The sequence below is a fragment of the Epargyreus clarus genome, unplaced genomic scaffold (genome assembly GCF_041222505.1).
Source record: "Epargyreus clarus isolate Ecla_fem2 unplaced genomic scaffold, WU_Ecla_fem_2.2 ptg000032l, whole genome shotgun sequence".
Classification (NCBI taxonomy): Eukaryota; Metazoa; Arthropoda; class Insecta; order Lepidoptera; family Hesperiidae; genus Epargyreus; species Epargyreus clarus.
In genome coordinates this window covers 1,450,273-1,467,700 of record NW_027332237.1, presented here as the reverse complement: position 1 = coordinate 1,467,700, position 17,428 = coordinate 1,450,273, and the positions used below count along the sequence as shown (strand labels likewise).

Genomic DNA, 17,428 nt, shown 5'->3' with positions numbered 1-17,428 from the left:
CCAGTTTTGAGAATTGAAATAGTTGCGTAAAAAAGTTTAGCCACGTCTCCGTGCTAAAATGTCCCTAAAATATCTGAAATAATTACTTATTTATTACTTAAATTACGTAATTATTACATAAATTAGTTATTTATTCGTAAATTTTCTCTAAAAATGTTTTTATTTGTCAAGAATTCAAAAAAAGAACTTACTAAAATAAGCCGTTTGTGGCTTCATTCAATTTCAAGGCGGCGAAGTATCATTACTAATCTATGACGGAACCCTAAAACCAGGACATGCTGTATTTGTTGTTACCACGAAACAGAAAAAACTAGGTTGCTACGAAGGCCATACTCACATACGCAGTAGTCATTTCAAATGTCTATCTATTACGGCTTAAGAGAGAGCCCTGTAACAGACGGACAGATGTGGAGGCTAAATAATAGGATTTCGTTTTTACCCTTTGTACATGAAACCCTAAAACCAGGACATCTTGTATTTGTTGTTACCACGAAATAGATTGAAATAGGATGTTACAGCGGCCACATTTTACATACCTAATTAAAAATTCAATTGTCTATCTATTACGGCTTTGAACGTGGTATAAGTATAACCGTTTGTGGTTCGACTCCGGCGGCACCACCGCCACACATATTTCTACCTAACAGCAGTGTTAGACGCTGCTGTGTTCTGGTTTGAAGGGTGTGGTAAGCTTAGACTTTTCGAGGCGTTCCAGCTTAGTCCTCAGGGGTAGCGGCGCATCTGCTGCCGATCTCAGGTAGGAATATTTAATCCTATCTGGGGTTGATTACAGATGTCCATGGGCGGCAATAGCCACTTACCATCAGGTGGACAGCATGCTCGTCTGCTACTTCTATATTATAAAAAAAAGAGAGAGCCCTGTAACAGACGGACAGATAGTGGAAGCTAAATAACAGGATTTGGTTTTTACTCTTTGTGTACGGAACCCTAAAACCAGGACGTGTTGTGACGTAATTATAATGCTAGCGCTTCAAACGAAATTATACGAACAACGTGGCTATCAAAGTGTATGAAGTGTCAAAATGGTTCACGCCGTGTTAAATCTGAAATCATGGAGATGGAAGGAAATGTATATAAGTTTACACGAATAAATTAAATTGGAGTGTCTGTCTGTATCAGAGAAGAGAGAAGTCAATTTTGAGCAAGTGAGTTTGTATGGTGCCAATATGTGAACAGTTTTGAAAATTGTCTGACGGTGTGTAAAGACAAATGTTTTATACTGATAAATAAAAGTGCGAATATAAAACTAAGTTAACTAAATAAGATGGATGAGATATTTTTAAATTATTTCTAAAACAACACACATTTCAAATTTTGTATTTATTTGCGGCTCATGTGTTTTTTTGCAGGAAGATATCAGCTTTGTAAGGAATTGTTTTGAAAATGTCTCATAAACAACAACAACATAAAACTAGTTATGGGAGCTGGGCGTCGAGGAAATAATTGCAGTCTATTTCGCGAACAAATTAAATTTTTATTTAAATTTAACACAAATTTTACACAAGTTTTAACAAAAATGAAATAAAAAAAATAAATTGATGGGATAGGTCGAGTCACTTTCCGCGATGGAGGTGAACTGATTCCATGGTGGACGGCCACCTGTACGTGGGACGGCCACCCGCGCGTGGGACGGCCACCTGCGCGCCTCGTCAGCGTTGGCCGTTCCGCGAAGGCCCGATGCAGCGCAAGCACGATGCAGCGTGAGAACGGTGTAGGGCTGGCGCGATGCAGCCTTAACGTGTAGGGCTGTCGCTTACACGTAACTTCTCCCGCCCCAGCTGAGCAACTATTTGCCTACGTTTAGTGCAAATATTGCGGCCTTCTTGTCCTCTCGTGTAGCTGTCGACGAGTGATGCTCACTTGAGGTTGCACACGGTTGAAGAGATATTTCAACATTCGATTTTGATATGTCTTCTGATTTTCTATTTCGCCGGTATCGCCTTATGTACGCAATAGCGAGAGCAATTGTACCCAGTAGGATTAACAGGTACAGAGGAAGAGTAGTATGGTAAGTACTCATCGAAGTGGCGTCGGTTACTTTTGGTGAAGTTTCCATTGATATTTGGTCTTCAATGACATGTAGTTTATTAAGATCTATTGCAGTTATGTTGAAATGAGCTTTTCGATTCCTTGAAGATGACAAGGCTAATAATTCAGAATTTGTGAATGTAAGTATTTCGAAATGCTGTCCACGGAGTTTATCGTTGACGTTGGTGATAGTGAATTCTGTTGTTCTGATGCTGCAGGTTCTCGGTATAGTAGCAAGGAAACTACCCTCGATGATTTGATGGCGTTCCTGTCCACATAGCGTTTGTACTTTCGTGGGGGTTTGAAAAGATAGTATATAGTGTTGATCGTCAAGCTCCAGTAGAGCCTCCTGAGACAGAAAAATAGGCGTGGGGTGACACGTTTCATCTATTTTCTGTAAATGAATTAGTGTGCTGATGCAGTCCTGAGATGTTCTGGTTTGATAGCTCATTTGTTGCTTGCATATGAATATGGTGTCGACCTTCGGGCATTCTGCCTCCATGTATGCATATTCCTTGGAGTTGGTTGCAACAAAAGGAGATGGGGGAATTATAACTTCATGGTGCTTATTAGGAACTGGACACAAACGGTAAAGGTCATAAGTTGATGGAGATACAATGGGAAATTTAAGAACAATAATGAGTTTATTGTCTACGAAATAACATCCTAACCTAATTAAATCATAGTAGAGTCGAGCATCAACTAAATTAATAATCTGATCTTGGTTATATATATCTTTCAATCTGCTTAACATATCAATTACATTACTAGTACTTAAAACAGAATGATGTACGGTACTTGTACGGCTAAACGCTAAAATATTTTCTATTCTATCTATCTCTAATCGCAAATCTTGAATATTTTCAGCTATAAGTGTTAATATTTGCGACAATTGGACATAACGGGTAAGCTGTATAGTATTATTACTTGTAGTATTAATATAGCGTGTCAAAGCTTTTTCTAACTTAACTTGATTGCTACTTAAATTACTTAATATTTCTGTTTGATGGAAAGACATCTGCTTATATAAACTTATGTGATTATTTAAACTATTAGCTAAATCTACATCATTCTTCTGTAAGATATGAAACATTTGCTCATACTGTAAAGCATCATTATAATCGAGGTTTCCCGTAATACTTTTAATTATGGATCCCAATGGATTGATTAAACCACGCTTGGTTCTTTTTGTTGGCAGAAAAGTATCTAATTGAGAATTTATTTCCTTAATTTTGTCAGACAAGTGTATGATTTGATATTTAAAAAGAGCGAAGCCTCTAGTAGTTAAGTTATTTGTGACATCAGTTAACTGAGTTTTAGTCAAATCTAATTGCTTCTGAATTTCATCAAAATTAATATCATGTAAAAAGGTGTGATAATGTGAGGTTATTTTTGCAGGTCCGAGTTTGAAAGGAAGAATGCCAGGACCATCATTTAAACTGTCAAGTCGAATGTCTTGTGCTTGGGCCAGGTGTATCAGGATCACCAGACATCTGTAACAATCCAGACGTTTTGCGTTTACGTTTCAGTCTATTTTTAGCTACGGGTGTGCGCTTCTTTGAAGTGTATATATGTACAGGTAAGTTTGAAATAACTCTATCATGTATGTAACGCGGTGCAATTTTTTGTCTTGTAGCTACCGGGTTCCTAATGTAAACTTCTTGTCCTTCTTCATAATCTATCTGTGGTTCTCTACGTGCATTCTGTTGAGACATAAGTGTGTTACGTTCAGTCTGTGAAATGTCGTGAATAATTTTATATACTAAATCCATTTTATGACGATGGTCTTGAATGTATTGTTGCATTAGTCGTTCATTTAAGTTTAAGTCAGTAGTGTTTTACAGTGATTAAAACATTCAATGTATTCTTCAGACAAGGTTATTTTTGCACCTTTTTTTAAACAGCTAGTTAGTGGTTTGGTCAGTCTTGCAAAGTTAGGTATGAAACGTCTGTAATAACCTAGCAAGCCTAAAAATCCTTTAATTTGTTTTGTAGTTTTGGGAATTGGATACTTTGAAATAGCACTAATTTTGTCAGGGTTTGGCTTTACTCCGTCAGATGTTATAATATGTCCCAAATACGGTGTTTCATGTTTCAGAAACTCGGATTTGTCCATTTGAATCTTAAAATTGGATTGACGAAGTCGGTCAAAAACTTTACGTAAATTAACTATATGTTCTTGTAGTGAGGTGGAAAATACAAGTATATCGTCTAAGTAAACTACGCTAATTTCATTCTGTAAGCCTTGTAAAACGTTGTCTATGACTCTCTGAAAGGTTGATGGGGCATTTTTAAGACCCATGGGCATTCTTAAAAATTCAAAGTGTCCGGGAGCAAAGTCAACACTAAATGCAGTTTTATGTATGTCATCAGGGTGAGTCTCCACTTGATAAAAACCACTAGCTAGGTCCAAAGTCGAAAAGTATTGGCATTTACCTAATTTGTCAAGTATGTCGTTAATATTAGGGATGGGGTATTTGTCATCAATAGTCTTTTCATTCAGTCGTCTAAAATCAACCACAAGTCTCCACTTAGTCTTACCCGAAGCATCTGCCTTTTTGGGTACAATCCAGATGGGTGCACTCCACGCAGAACTAGATGGTCTGATAATTCCCTGATCAATCATACTTTTTATTTGAGCCCGTACTTCATTTCTATGCACATGAGGGTATTTATATGTCTTACAATGAACAGGAAATTCATCGGTAGTTTTTATACGGTGTTTGATATTATTGGTGAATGTAAGTGGCTCGTTTTCTACATAAAAAACATCGGCATATTTTTTGCATAAGGCAAATAAATTTGCACTTTCTTCCTTATTTAAATGATCAGTTCGTAATCTGGATAAAATTTTTTGAGTGCGATCTAAATTTTTATTTTTATTACAAAAATCATAGGCCGAAACTGATTGTTCACTGAATAAACTTGCAGAAATTGGTTGGATCAATGTGAAAATCACATCATTTTTAGAAGGGTTAGAAACTTCTACATAGGCTTGGCTATTTTCAGAAATAGTCAAACAATCACCAATACTACATTCACAAATGGTCTGTCTATCTATAATAATTTCACCGTTAGCTATAGTAGTTGGCACTTTAATAATTTTGCTAGATTGTGCTGGTATTATCACCTCTATTAAATTTACACTGCCAGATTCAAACATATGGATTTTATTTTTTGCAAACTGTGTGTTAAGTATGCGAGAGCCTAAATCAATTTTTGCTTGCCACTGCTCTAATAAATCACAACCTATTAAACCGTCGAAATAATTGTGAAACCTATAAATGTAAAGCTTTATGGGGTTATTGTCATTAATTTCAGAAAAACATGGTATTTCTATGGAATAGTCATTTCTAGTAGAAGCATGAATATTTGTCACAATAAAAGGGTCGTAATATAATGGTAAATCCGAATAGTATCTTTCTATAGCTTCTGGATTGATAAAGGATTGATTTGCTCCTGTATCTATTAATAATTTCAGAGGTGGGTTATGAATTTGAATGTATGGAAGCTGTCTTTTATTTTGTAAATTTAATTCTATCTTGGGACACTTGAAATTTGAGCTGACAAAAAATTTTCGTCCGTTTGTTCGTCAGTCTGTTCAATAAATTGTTGGTCATTTATGTAACCGTTTCCCACTAAGTGTTCAACTACGTTAGATGGGGTGTCATAGCTCATGTCATAGTTATCGACGAAGTTATGGTCAATGTCATCACAGTTATCATACTCATTAGTATTAATTTCTTGGTAATAATTTGGAGAACGGTACTGACCTTGTCGGCTCCAGTCAGGTTTCATTGAAGTCGGTGGCAATGTACGGGCTTTGGGGTGGCTAATGCCACTCATAGGCTGTCCGTGCATTTGATTACTGACCTGGCGTTGGTGCTGTGTGGGGTGAGTTTCCCTAAGTGGTATCCTAAAACCAGTGCTCATATTCGATCGTGGTAGAGCCCTAAACATTTGCTGGGTTTTTGATGGACCTTGATAAGGCTTATTTAAGTGTGGCAACATCTGAGAATTATTCATGCGTGACTGCTGGCTAATTTGCTTATTAAAGAAAGGATTAAAATTGTTAGTTCTGAATGATGGTGTCTGTTGTGTAAGTTTTCGTGAATAAGAATTTCTATTTTGCATGTAAATAATATTTAATTCCTCCTGAGCAAACTCCAAGGCCTTTTCAAGCGTTGGAGGCCTCATACAACGTATGCGTGAGCCTAATGGTTCACGTAAGCCTTTAAGGAAAGTCTGTAAAGCTAATTTTTTATATAAGGTCCGTTTAGCTTCAACGGTAGTGGAAATATCATCATGCAACTCAACATATGTCATTATTGTACCGAGTAAATTCTGAATTCGTTCATAAAAAATGTGGGGTGTGTCATTACCTTGAGATAACATAGATAAATCGCTATACAATGAAGATTCATCACGATGATCTGAAAAGGTATTAATAAGAGCTGCGCGGATTCCATTCCAATCCGATGGGATGCCATTCGTAGCTAAGGTTCTAGCCGCGGGTCCCTTAATTTTATATAAAATTCCATTTATCACTGCATAATTATTTAACTCATTTCCAGATGCCGGATCGACATATGCTAATACAATTTGATCACATATGTTTAAAAATCTAATTAAAACATTTGAATTTCCATCAAACTCAGGGACTAATCTTAAAGCATTAAAAATTTTATCGGTTTTGTCTGACAAAGAAGCAGAAATTGCCGTTCCACTTACACTTGGCATTGAATTTTCTGTCATATTTAATGATTCTTCTATGACAAATAAATCTACATTACGATTACGGTCTCGTATAGATCTACGAATTTCCTGAGGAGAACTGGGTGAACTACCCTTATTTGCTCGTAATAAAAAAATCTTGAAAGATTTTATGTCACTGTTCACTCAAATTTTCAATAAAATTATATTTATAAGGATAGGAAGGACATATGTTGTATAGGAGCTGCAACCAATAGGTACATACTTAATATCTACTTATTACTCACAGAAGTAGCTTCATCTCGTATTTGCACATCGATTTTTGGATGTAGCGAGCTGAGCAGGGTTCCCCGACGTCCGGATCTCGTTCAATGGTTCGGTTTCCCGTTTAATAGCGATAGTCCGAAACACGCACAAACCGGGAACTTTCGATTGCGCCAGTTATGGGTTCTGCGCCACTTATGGGTTCCTCGTTTAATTGCGATAGTCCGAAACACGCACAAACCGGGAACTTTCGACTGCGCCAGTTATGGGTTCTGCGCCACTTATGGGTTCCTCGTTTAATTGCGATAGTCCGAAACACGCACAAACCGGGAACTTTCGACTGCGCCAGTTATGGGAGCTGGGCGTCGAGGAAATAATTGCAGTCTATTTCGCGAACAAATTAAATTTTTATTTAAATTTAACACAAATTTTACACAAGTTTTAACAAAAATGAAATAAAAAAAAAAATTGATGGGATAGGTCGAGTCACTTTCCGCGATGGAGGTGAACTGATTCCATGGTGGACGGCCACCTGTACGTGGGACGGCCACCCGCGCGTGGGACGGCCACCTGCGCGCCTCGTCAGCGTTGGCCGTTCCGCGAAGGCCCGATGCAGCGCAAGCACGATGCAGCGTGAGAACGGTGTAGGGCTGGCGCGATGCAGCCTTAACGTGTAGGGCTGTCGCTTACACGTAACTAACTTGATATCAAAAGAATAAATAAAACCCCTCCTATCTGAAACACCGTTTTTCATATACACGGCCTTCTCTGGCACCTTGTAGATCTCATCTGAAATCCCTTCTTAATTATCCTTCTCACAAAACTTCTTTCTACTCCCGCTCCTTTTCCGTTCATGCAGTTAGACTATGGAACTCACTACCGCCCCATATTCGTCTTTCCAACAGTATTTCTTTGTTCAAAAGAAGAGTAAAAGAGCACTACTTATCACTGTCATAATTAAGTATATATTTGTATGTATATATTGTCATATGTATATATTATTGTATATATTATGTGTATATAATTATATATATGTATATGTATATGATATCTATCCTACTTATCTATTTTGTGCACACTTTATTTGCCTTACATACAATTTTTCTGACCATAGAGGCTGCTGGAAGAAAGTCCAGGTTGGAATAAGTAGTCCTTTGTACTACATTTCTTTTTAATACTCTATTTCTTTGTTATGTTCTGTGTACACAAATTTGTAAATAAATAAAATAAATAAATAAAATTCTAGAAAATATTATTCCAGATAAAAAGGAAGCCATTTTTAAAACTAACGTTTTAAGTTATTCTAAAAATAAATATACGAAGAAAGAAGAATAAAAGAGAAAAGTCTATTAAAATACCGGGAAATATTTTGTAACATACTTTAAAAGGATTACTGACTATTCTTAAAGTCTTTAGAATCTATAAATGTATGGGCTATTGAGAATTAATTCAATTGAATTGTTAAAATGACTTTATTAATTTGGTTAAATGTAATTGTAACTAGAATTTTGATATTTTGAACTTGAATTTTTGAAGGTGGTAGAACCCCTTGTGTTTCGACTCCAGTGGCACCACCGCCACACTTATTTTTGTTTCACGACAGCAGTGTTAAGCGCTGCTGTATTCTGGTATGAAGGGTGTGGTAAGGGCGACATACTTTTCCGAGGCGTTCCAGCTTAGTCCTCAGGAGTAGCGGCGCATCTGTGGCAGACATATATAGGAATGTCTAATCCTATCCGGGGTTGATTACATATGTCCATGGGCGGCAGTAGCTAGTTACCATCAGGTAGACTGCATGCTCATCTGCTACTCCTATATTATAAATAAAAAATAGATACACCGCCGTGCATCTAGAATAAAAAAATCTTTAGGGATACTAATTTATTGTGTTTTTTTTATTAATAATAAAATGTTTGGGTGTAGTATTTACATATTTACTCAGTTTAGATTTTACTAGTTTTTAACAGATCCATACCGTAGATTGCTGAGGAGAGTGGTGTGATGAGGCTACCTAGGACCTTTCGAATTATTTTCCGAATTATCCTTTGTTTCTTCGATGCAACCGTTTAACATATTCTTTTCTTATTTTATTACTTTCTACAACTAGTTCCATCCATGAAGTCGAAAGTTGTTACTATATCAGAATTATTGCTTCCAAACAAAGAGAGATAATTCAGAAACTACATAAAAAGCCGTCGAAAATTTAACAACCCAATTATCTACAACAATGCTCGTTTCGGGAACTTAATTAGGCGAGCCGTAAATTTAGAGCTTTTATTGTTGTGAGCTTTAGAAATGGTCAGTGATCTAGTGGTATATTTCCAGGCTTCTACTGCTTTAGATGTTTTAGATATGAGAGATTATCTATTCTGTTTATTTAGAATTATTTTTTATATATCTTTGAAGGTGGTAGAACCCTCTGCGGTTCGACTCCGGCGGCACCACCGCCACACCTATTTCTGCCTCATAACAGCAGTCTTAAGCGCTGCTTTGTTCTGGTTTGAAGGGTGTGCTCAGGGAGACATACTTATTATATTGGTAGGTATTTGTGGGCGATGCATCTTTTAAGATAAGATTAACTTTAGGATCTAACAATAACTTACAGATAACAGCTTAACTCAGATCAAAAATCAACAAACACAAAAAAAGTTTCAACAATTCAGTTCAAAAGTTCAAAGTTTCTTACGCGTATCGACGAGTACATACTCGTAATATGTGTACGAAATATATTTTTTGTCAACTACTTTCCTGCAGACCTAAAATATAATATATGATTTGATGTCATGAGGCAGTGAAACTCGGCCTCATGATCGAGAATCCTGGGTGCGAACCTGCGAGTTTAGCAACGTTTTACGCGTATTAGAAATAAATTATCACTTGCATTAAATGATCAAGAAAAATATCGTAAGGAAACTTTTATACCTGAGAGATTAAAAGAAACAATTCCCAAAGGTCCTCTTTAGGCTCCTCTTTAGGGCGTCAAAGGCTGGGACTGAAACATATCGCACATTAAGGGATTAAGGCTTTGATGGAAGCTATCAAGGTGTAAGTCTTCCAGCAGGCACTTGGCCAGCGCGGTATACTATGACCTAATCTTTCATCCTGAGAGAAGAGCCGTACCACAGTACAACAGTAATAGGTTGACGACGAAATACCATAGAAAATTTCACATATCCACTACCATAAAAGTCACATAGCGTGCAAGTTATTTATATGCACGAAGTCGATTTACGAGTTGAATAGACAATATACAAGTTCAAAACGATACCAATATTTCCCATACGTTCGCAAACAATGCCATCATTTCGCCATAATCGTATCGTAGCCGAATTTGAAACACTGTGTCTGTATTTTTGGTGTATCATTTTTAGTTTCCATCAAAAATTTTTTGGATGGATTTGGATAGATGTGTTCGTACTATATTGTCGAAACGAGGCGATTTATTTAAGACGAATCTTAACGAATCTACCGAAGTAGACTATGTGATGATACCGGGAAGTGGTCAGGAACATCTATAATCTGAAATGTGGTGGGATCAATATAGTTCCATCGGGCAAGATCTTTGTAGCGGTACACATCTATTTCTATCGTGAAGCAGTTGCTACATTTCTGTGGAAGATTGTAGATGCTGAATGACTTACCCATTGGCGACCATCTAAGTCTTCAGGAGAGACAAAGCATCTGTGTTAGGCTTTATGTAAAACCCGTCTTGCTTTTCGGTGGAAGATCGGCAACCCAGAATCCCGGCTGACTTAAATATGATGCGATTAGCTCGTTGTCAGAAGAGGCAATGCCTCAGTCTATTGGCCTTAGGAAGAACTCGTGTTCATGTGGACTTGGTTACAGGTATCTATGAGCGACAGTGACTACTTACCAAAGTGCATACTCCATTACTATTCCACTTACTTGTATGATAAATATAAAATACATTTCTCTCAACAAACTACTCAAGCGTTTAATGAATCCCTTCACACGTATAATACGTCCTCAGACAAAGATTTCAATCTCAACAGTTACTTGAAAAGAGTGACAGACATACGAAGTACAAAGGGCTAACCGATTTGTCTAATGTAGCAACAAGAAAGGCTTTCGAGAAAAGGCGAGAAAGGGTCTGAAGAAAATGGTCGCTACCGGAGGAAATTGACCTCTTTAGGGCGTCAAAGGCTCGAACTGAAACATATTGCACATTAAGGGATTAAAGGCTTGATGGAAGCAATCAAGGTGTAAAGTATGATCGTTGAAATGTTGATGTCAAAAATGTCAAAGGTTTGAACGAACATCGAAATAATTGGATCGATTATAACACAATTATATCGATTGATCAAACACGGCACAATAAAATCAGTTAATCAATTGCTCGAATAATGGTGCCCAATGACTAAATATCGAGTAGGTTGGATAAAATATATTGATTGGCCGATCATATCTATTGATCGATGGATCAACATAATACAGAACAATAAGATTGCCTGATTAATTCCTCATACGTAAAATAATTAGGCTGATTGATCAATGGATCGAATATGAGACGAGAAGACTCATTTAAGGAATATGAAACAATAGATCGATCGATCGATAGATAATTTAAAACAATAAGCCTTGTGAAGTCTTATCTTTATTATTGGAATGCTTATAATCGTCTCAGCTGTAGTTAGTACACTAAATTTAAAAACATTTAGACCATTTCTATCCTTGAACGCTTCATAAACTTTCAGAGAGCCATATAGACAGTAACGACAGATGTTACCCTGAACTAAGTGGATACGTCCATACACTCAGCAAAGCGTTTGAAAAATCGCGAACACAGTGCCAGCTAGTTGGGAAACCGCGTGTTCCTTCGAGTGCGAGTTTCCGTGCCGCGAACAATACGCCGCAAATGTATTGCCGTCACGCGATCCGAACATTTTCGACCTGATTCTGAACGAGCGGCGTTTATTCGACGATTTGTACTTTTGTGTTTCGGAGATTTTCTTCGAGTATTGTTTTTTGAACGGGTCACGTGATCGCGTTTTAGAACGCCCCTGATGTGATCGGTCCAGCTATTGTTTGATCCAATTGTTCGATTTAGTTGTTAATTGATATAGTAATTTCTTGATATGGCAACTAATTGGTACGGCAATTGATTGTAGTAGCAATTCATTTAGGAAATGTGTTCATTTATGCATTTTATTCATGCAATTGATTTAAGTAATGTGTTATTTTGCCAATCAATCCAATTATTGATATAACAGTTGATTGATTAGGCTTATTTGAACGGACAATTGATTTATGCAGTAATTTATTCAGGCAATAAATCGAAATAAATAAACGCTTAAACGCTTTCTACACTCACAGCCCCACAGTAGGATTCCCTGTGTTGTGGGTGCCATAGACACACACATAGACAAATACACAAACACCCAGACCCAGAAACAGAAATCTAAATTCATCGTTTAGATATCTGTCTGGCCGGGGATCGAACCCGGGACTCTTTGCGCGTCAGACCGGTATGGTGACCGCTCCGCCACGCGGGTCGTCAGTCAGGCAATGAATTAAAAGTACTTACTTATTTGGAACACAAGGCGTTCCAAAGCCAGTATTCATACATTCATATCCTTCTTATTTAACTGCTAAATGGAGAAAGTTACAGAGACTTCCATTCTACCCACTTGTTTCTTAGTCCATTACTTGCAATGCTATCATTGTTGATATCAAAAGAACTCCATATAGGGCCGTCCTACCGATAATTTAACAGATTAGTAAAGATTTATATAAATATTAAAGTTCGTCGGTCATTTTAATATTAATTTTGTTTAAGTTTCAACGCAAATTTAGATCCGAATTTAGGACGTGAGGTCCGAAGTTCTTATATCAGGCACACTCCTCTGATATTTCAATGTTATGTACGTATTAAAATGAATTTATCATTTCCTATAAATGAAAAAAAACTTGAGGAAACACAAGAGAGTTTAAAAATATTTCAAAAATGTAAAGTCAAATTCGCACTTAATATGGTGGAATATACCAAACAAATCCAGACCAAGTCACAGATTCTAACTAGTTAATAGAGTTTCTAAGCCTAACAAACCGTTCAGCTTTCAGCTTCACAAAACCTTCCTATAACGACATTTAAATTACATCCTTAATATATTATGATAATGTATCCGACAGCGCTCAATGCTTTTGTAGACTTGTTTATTTCATACAAAAGGTGGGTATTGAACAGGTGTAATATATTATAACACTAGTCTCGGGACAAGAATATAGCTACGGTAACTCCTGCCTGTATTACGAGGCGACTAAATAGGGGTTTCCGGGTATCAAGGCAGGAACCGTGAGAGATCAAACCACCCCGCCAACCATTAGTTAAAACTCCCACAAAACATACTGTCCCACGGCACCGGATACCTTTTGAAGCTTCGCCCTCGTCAACTAAAAAATAAGCAAATACATCGCTCAAAATGAAAAATTATTTGTAATGATGTCCCACCAACTTTTTGAAGGTGGTAGAACCCTTTGTGGTTTGACTCCGGCGGCACCACCGTCACACCTATTTCTACCTAATAACAGCAGTGTTAGGCGCTGCTGTGTTCCGGTTTGAAGGGTGTGGTGAGGGAGACAGACTTATCCGAGGCGTAGCGGCGCGTCTGTGGCCGACCTCAGGTAGGAATATCTAATCCTATCTGGGGTTGATTACAGATGTCCATGGGCGGCAGTAGCCACTTACCATCAGGTGGACTGCATGCTCGTCTGCTACTCCTATATTCAGTAAAAAAAAATCGTTCAACCAGGGGTGCCTACTTGCCAGAAAGAACCATAGCCATATTTTCTAGCGTCGCTTTTGTGTTCCAGTGGAAGAGCTGACTGACTTAAGAATTAGGCGGCCATCTTAGTCTTCATGAGACTCAAAGTGGCAACACATATGTGATCGGCTTCAGGTTAAATCCCTGTCCTATGTGGCGTTAGTTATGTTATGTATATGTCCATATTGTCCATGGGCGGTATCGATCATTATCTCTAACAGATGGCCATCATTCATTATCGGTCACAGATGTGCCACTTCTGACAATTATTGATTAAAAAATTGACAAATTTCGATCTTTGGTAGGCAAACATTTGTTTAATTCAGTATTAGCAGTGAAATGGTAGCCTCAACGAATTTATAAATAAATAAAGTGTCTGTTTTTAATATTGAAATAACCGCTTTTTACTACATGCATATGAATATACATACGGTACATACACCAAAATATTTTTTTGCAATTTTTGTCTATCTGTCTATTTGTTCTGGCTGAACTCTGAAATTGCTGGACCGATTTTGAGGGGACTTTTATTGGCAGGTAGCTGATATAAGGATTAATTTAGGCTACTTATATTTTAGGACTAGCCCTGTTTCTTTTTAACGCGAGTGAAACCGCGGGGCACAGCTATTTTATAATATGTGTATTATGTACAAATAAAACAATTATACCATTAGGTTCTATAAAACATAGAGCTAAATTGTAGCCGAATAATATTTCTTATAAACCTCTTCGGGGGATCCCAAATAATTAATCTACGGTCAGCATAAAAGTTAATAGGAATTCTTTTTGCCTTTGGGAATATTCCCCATTTATATTCAGTTATTATTTGAGAAAAAGAAAACATATGAATGAATACTAATAAAGAAAGAATATGGCTGTCTTCAGGGATTTCATGATTGAAATTTTATTATTCGTAAATTCTCGAAATAACCTTTTTTCGTGGAGTAGTTTTATATTAGGTATTAGGAAACTAGGTATACGAAAAAAACATAGATAAAATACAAATAGGAAAAGTAAATAGACTTTTCCTATTCGTCATTTTAATAAATTACAGGAATATTGTATTGGGAATTTGTTTAGATTCCCAATAGGCAATATAATATGTAGACATGAATTAATATTTATATGATACTAGTTGACCCGGGAAACGTTGTGTTGTCATATAAATAAAAAAAACGTTAAGGGTGAACAACCCTGAACGTTTTTAGTAGCCGATTCTAAGACCTACTGAATATGCATATGAAATTTGGTGAAAATCGGTAAAGCCATTTCGGAGGAGTACGGTAACTAACATTGTGACACGAGAATTTTATATACAAGACTACCTCGGGAATAAAATGAATTATTTTTTGTAATACATATATGATAAACAAAGTCAAAATATATTTGCTTAGACGAATGTATTTCGCATTAGTTTTCCCGTCACTTACATTTTTTGCATACCTTAATAATACAAAGTTACATCTATAATTAAATATTTACATTTTGAAATTTTTACATTTTGCATGAAGGGTCAAAGACCGTTTAGATTTTAAAAATATATAGAATACTTAGCCCGTTTGTATAAATAGATCTAGACGTCTAAGAAATCCTATTAAGAAATCTCATTTCTACACTGATCGAAAGACATTACTGAATCGAGACGAGAGCAGTTTTTTTGCCAACGCTCCTCCACTCTCTGTATTTACGAAACAAGTATGAAACTTTCGAGCGTTTATTGCTAGCAACTTTTTTGCCGACGCTACACAGCTATCTCGAGAATACTCGACTGATTTATCTTGAAGCTGATATTTTATTCTGCCAGTCGGTACGGACAGCAGAAAAATTATTGCCGAGTACTCTTATTTGCAGTTTCGTTTTGTGTAGGTGTTAAAGAAACGATATTTATTCGGTTGTCTGGCAAATTAAGTTTGCCCATTCTGAGGTATGTAATGCTTATTGTGTTGTGCTGTGGTCAAATTTATTGTTTGAGCGTCATGCTGAGGTGGCTCATATATCATTGGCTGATTACTGTCTGCTAGGCTCAAGCCTTCTCGATAATTAGCTCATTACTCTCCTAATACTAGGTGGTATTCTCAGAATGAGTAGAGCTACAGAATATTTAATCGAAGCGTTCGAACTTAGTCCTCAAGGGTACCGATGCATTTGTGGCCGACCTTAGGTAAGACTCTAATCTGGGTTTGACTACAGATATCCAACGACGGCAGTAAATTCTTACGCTCAGGTCGACTGCATGCTCGTTTGTTATTTTGCTATAAAAAAAAACTTTTTGGAACTCGTTCATAGTTGATATTATTAATGACGAACTTGAAACTCTTCAATTCCATATCTATTCTATATAACTAGCAACCACAAATCCACCACAAATCGTGTAAGTAAGAAAGGCGGGAATTAATGTACCTACTGCATAGATTAGTAAAGATTACTCACTCCTAACAAGAAAATGTAACCAGTTTTGAGAATTGAAATAGTTGCGTAAAAAAGTTTTGCCACGTCTCCGTGCTAAAATGTCCCTACAATATTTGAAATAATTATTTATTTATTATGTAAATTACGCAGTATTAGTTATTTATTCGTAATTTTTCTCTAAAAATGTTCTTATTTGTCATGAATTCAAAAAAAGGACTTACTAATAAGCCGTTTGTGGCTTCATTCAATTTCAAGGCGGCGAAGTATCTTTACTAATCTATGACCTACTGGTAAAAACTATCTTATCGCCTGATTGAAGGTAAAAGCAAAACTTCGCTAAGAAGTTATATCTTTTACCTACTTGGTACATGTCATCTGTAACCAAACTGATTAAAAATATTAATTTATTATAGAAAAAAAAACTTTAAATATTAACATGAATGTTTGTCTGTATGTTCTAGATAGAATAAACGTAAACTATGCATTTGATCATGTGATGATCTGTAGCAAATCAAATCATAGGTTTAAAAACATAGGTGTATATTGGGTAATTGTCCGCCATATTCCGGCCTAATGGGCATACAATATTATTTGACCACTGTCATTCCAATAAAGGTACAAATTTTCAGTTATATGTACGTGATGATACTTTTTTTTGTTTAAAACGCGAACAAAGCCGCGGGCACTACTCTAATAGTTACATATAAATAACTTCAGTATCACAGAGAGATTATTGGCCAGACAAAGTCGCAAACACAGCTAGTACATCAAACTCAAGGGTAGCACAGCAGGTGCCGACAGTGATACGACTCCGCGGGGGCTCACACTCTGAGCGTTGAAAAAATAAATGAGTCGGTGCCTTTATCTCAGATACCTTGGATTCACTGATTTGTTTCTGCTAAGTGCTGGGATGATGGAATGCTTGAGTGTCTTTTGTTTTTGTTTTGAAAAAGAGTAGGTGTGGTATGTGGGTTTGAACGACCTTGCAATACAAGTAATGTTTATGTGTATATGCTTCGGTATAAGTATTGAATCAACTTGAAGTCAACTTGTATATATATATATTTTTATAATATAAGAGTAGCAGACGAGCATGCAGTCCACCTGATGGTAAGTGGCTACTGCCGCCCATGGACATCTGTAATCAACCCCAGATAGGATTAAATATTCCTACCGGAGGTCGGCCACAGATGCGCCGCTACCCCTGAGGA

General features: G+C 36.8%; 2 protein-coding genes across 2 annotated transcripts in view; both read right to left on the bottom strand.

The window, feature by feature from the left end:
- nolo (ADAMTS-like no long nerve cord) overlaps positions 1 to 17,428 on the bottom strand; it is a 244,911-nt gene that overhangs the window by 195,114 nt on the left and 32,369 nt on the right. The gene's annotated exons all lie outside the window — the stretch shown is intronic.
- Positions 1,808 to 7,481, bottom strand: LOC140755049 (uncharacterized). The gene is made up of 2 exons (XM_073090232.1): positions 7,050 to 7,481; positions 1,808 to 3,542 (listed from the first exon to the last, which is right to left on the bottom strand). Exons 1-2 carry the CDS (start codon positions 7,076 to 7,078, stop codon positions 1,808 to 1,810), a joined length of 1,764 nt encoding a protein of 587 aa, XP_072946333.1. The 5' UTR covers positions 7,079 to 7,481.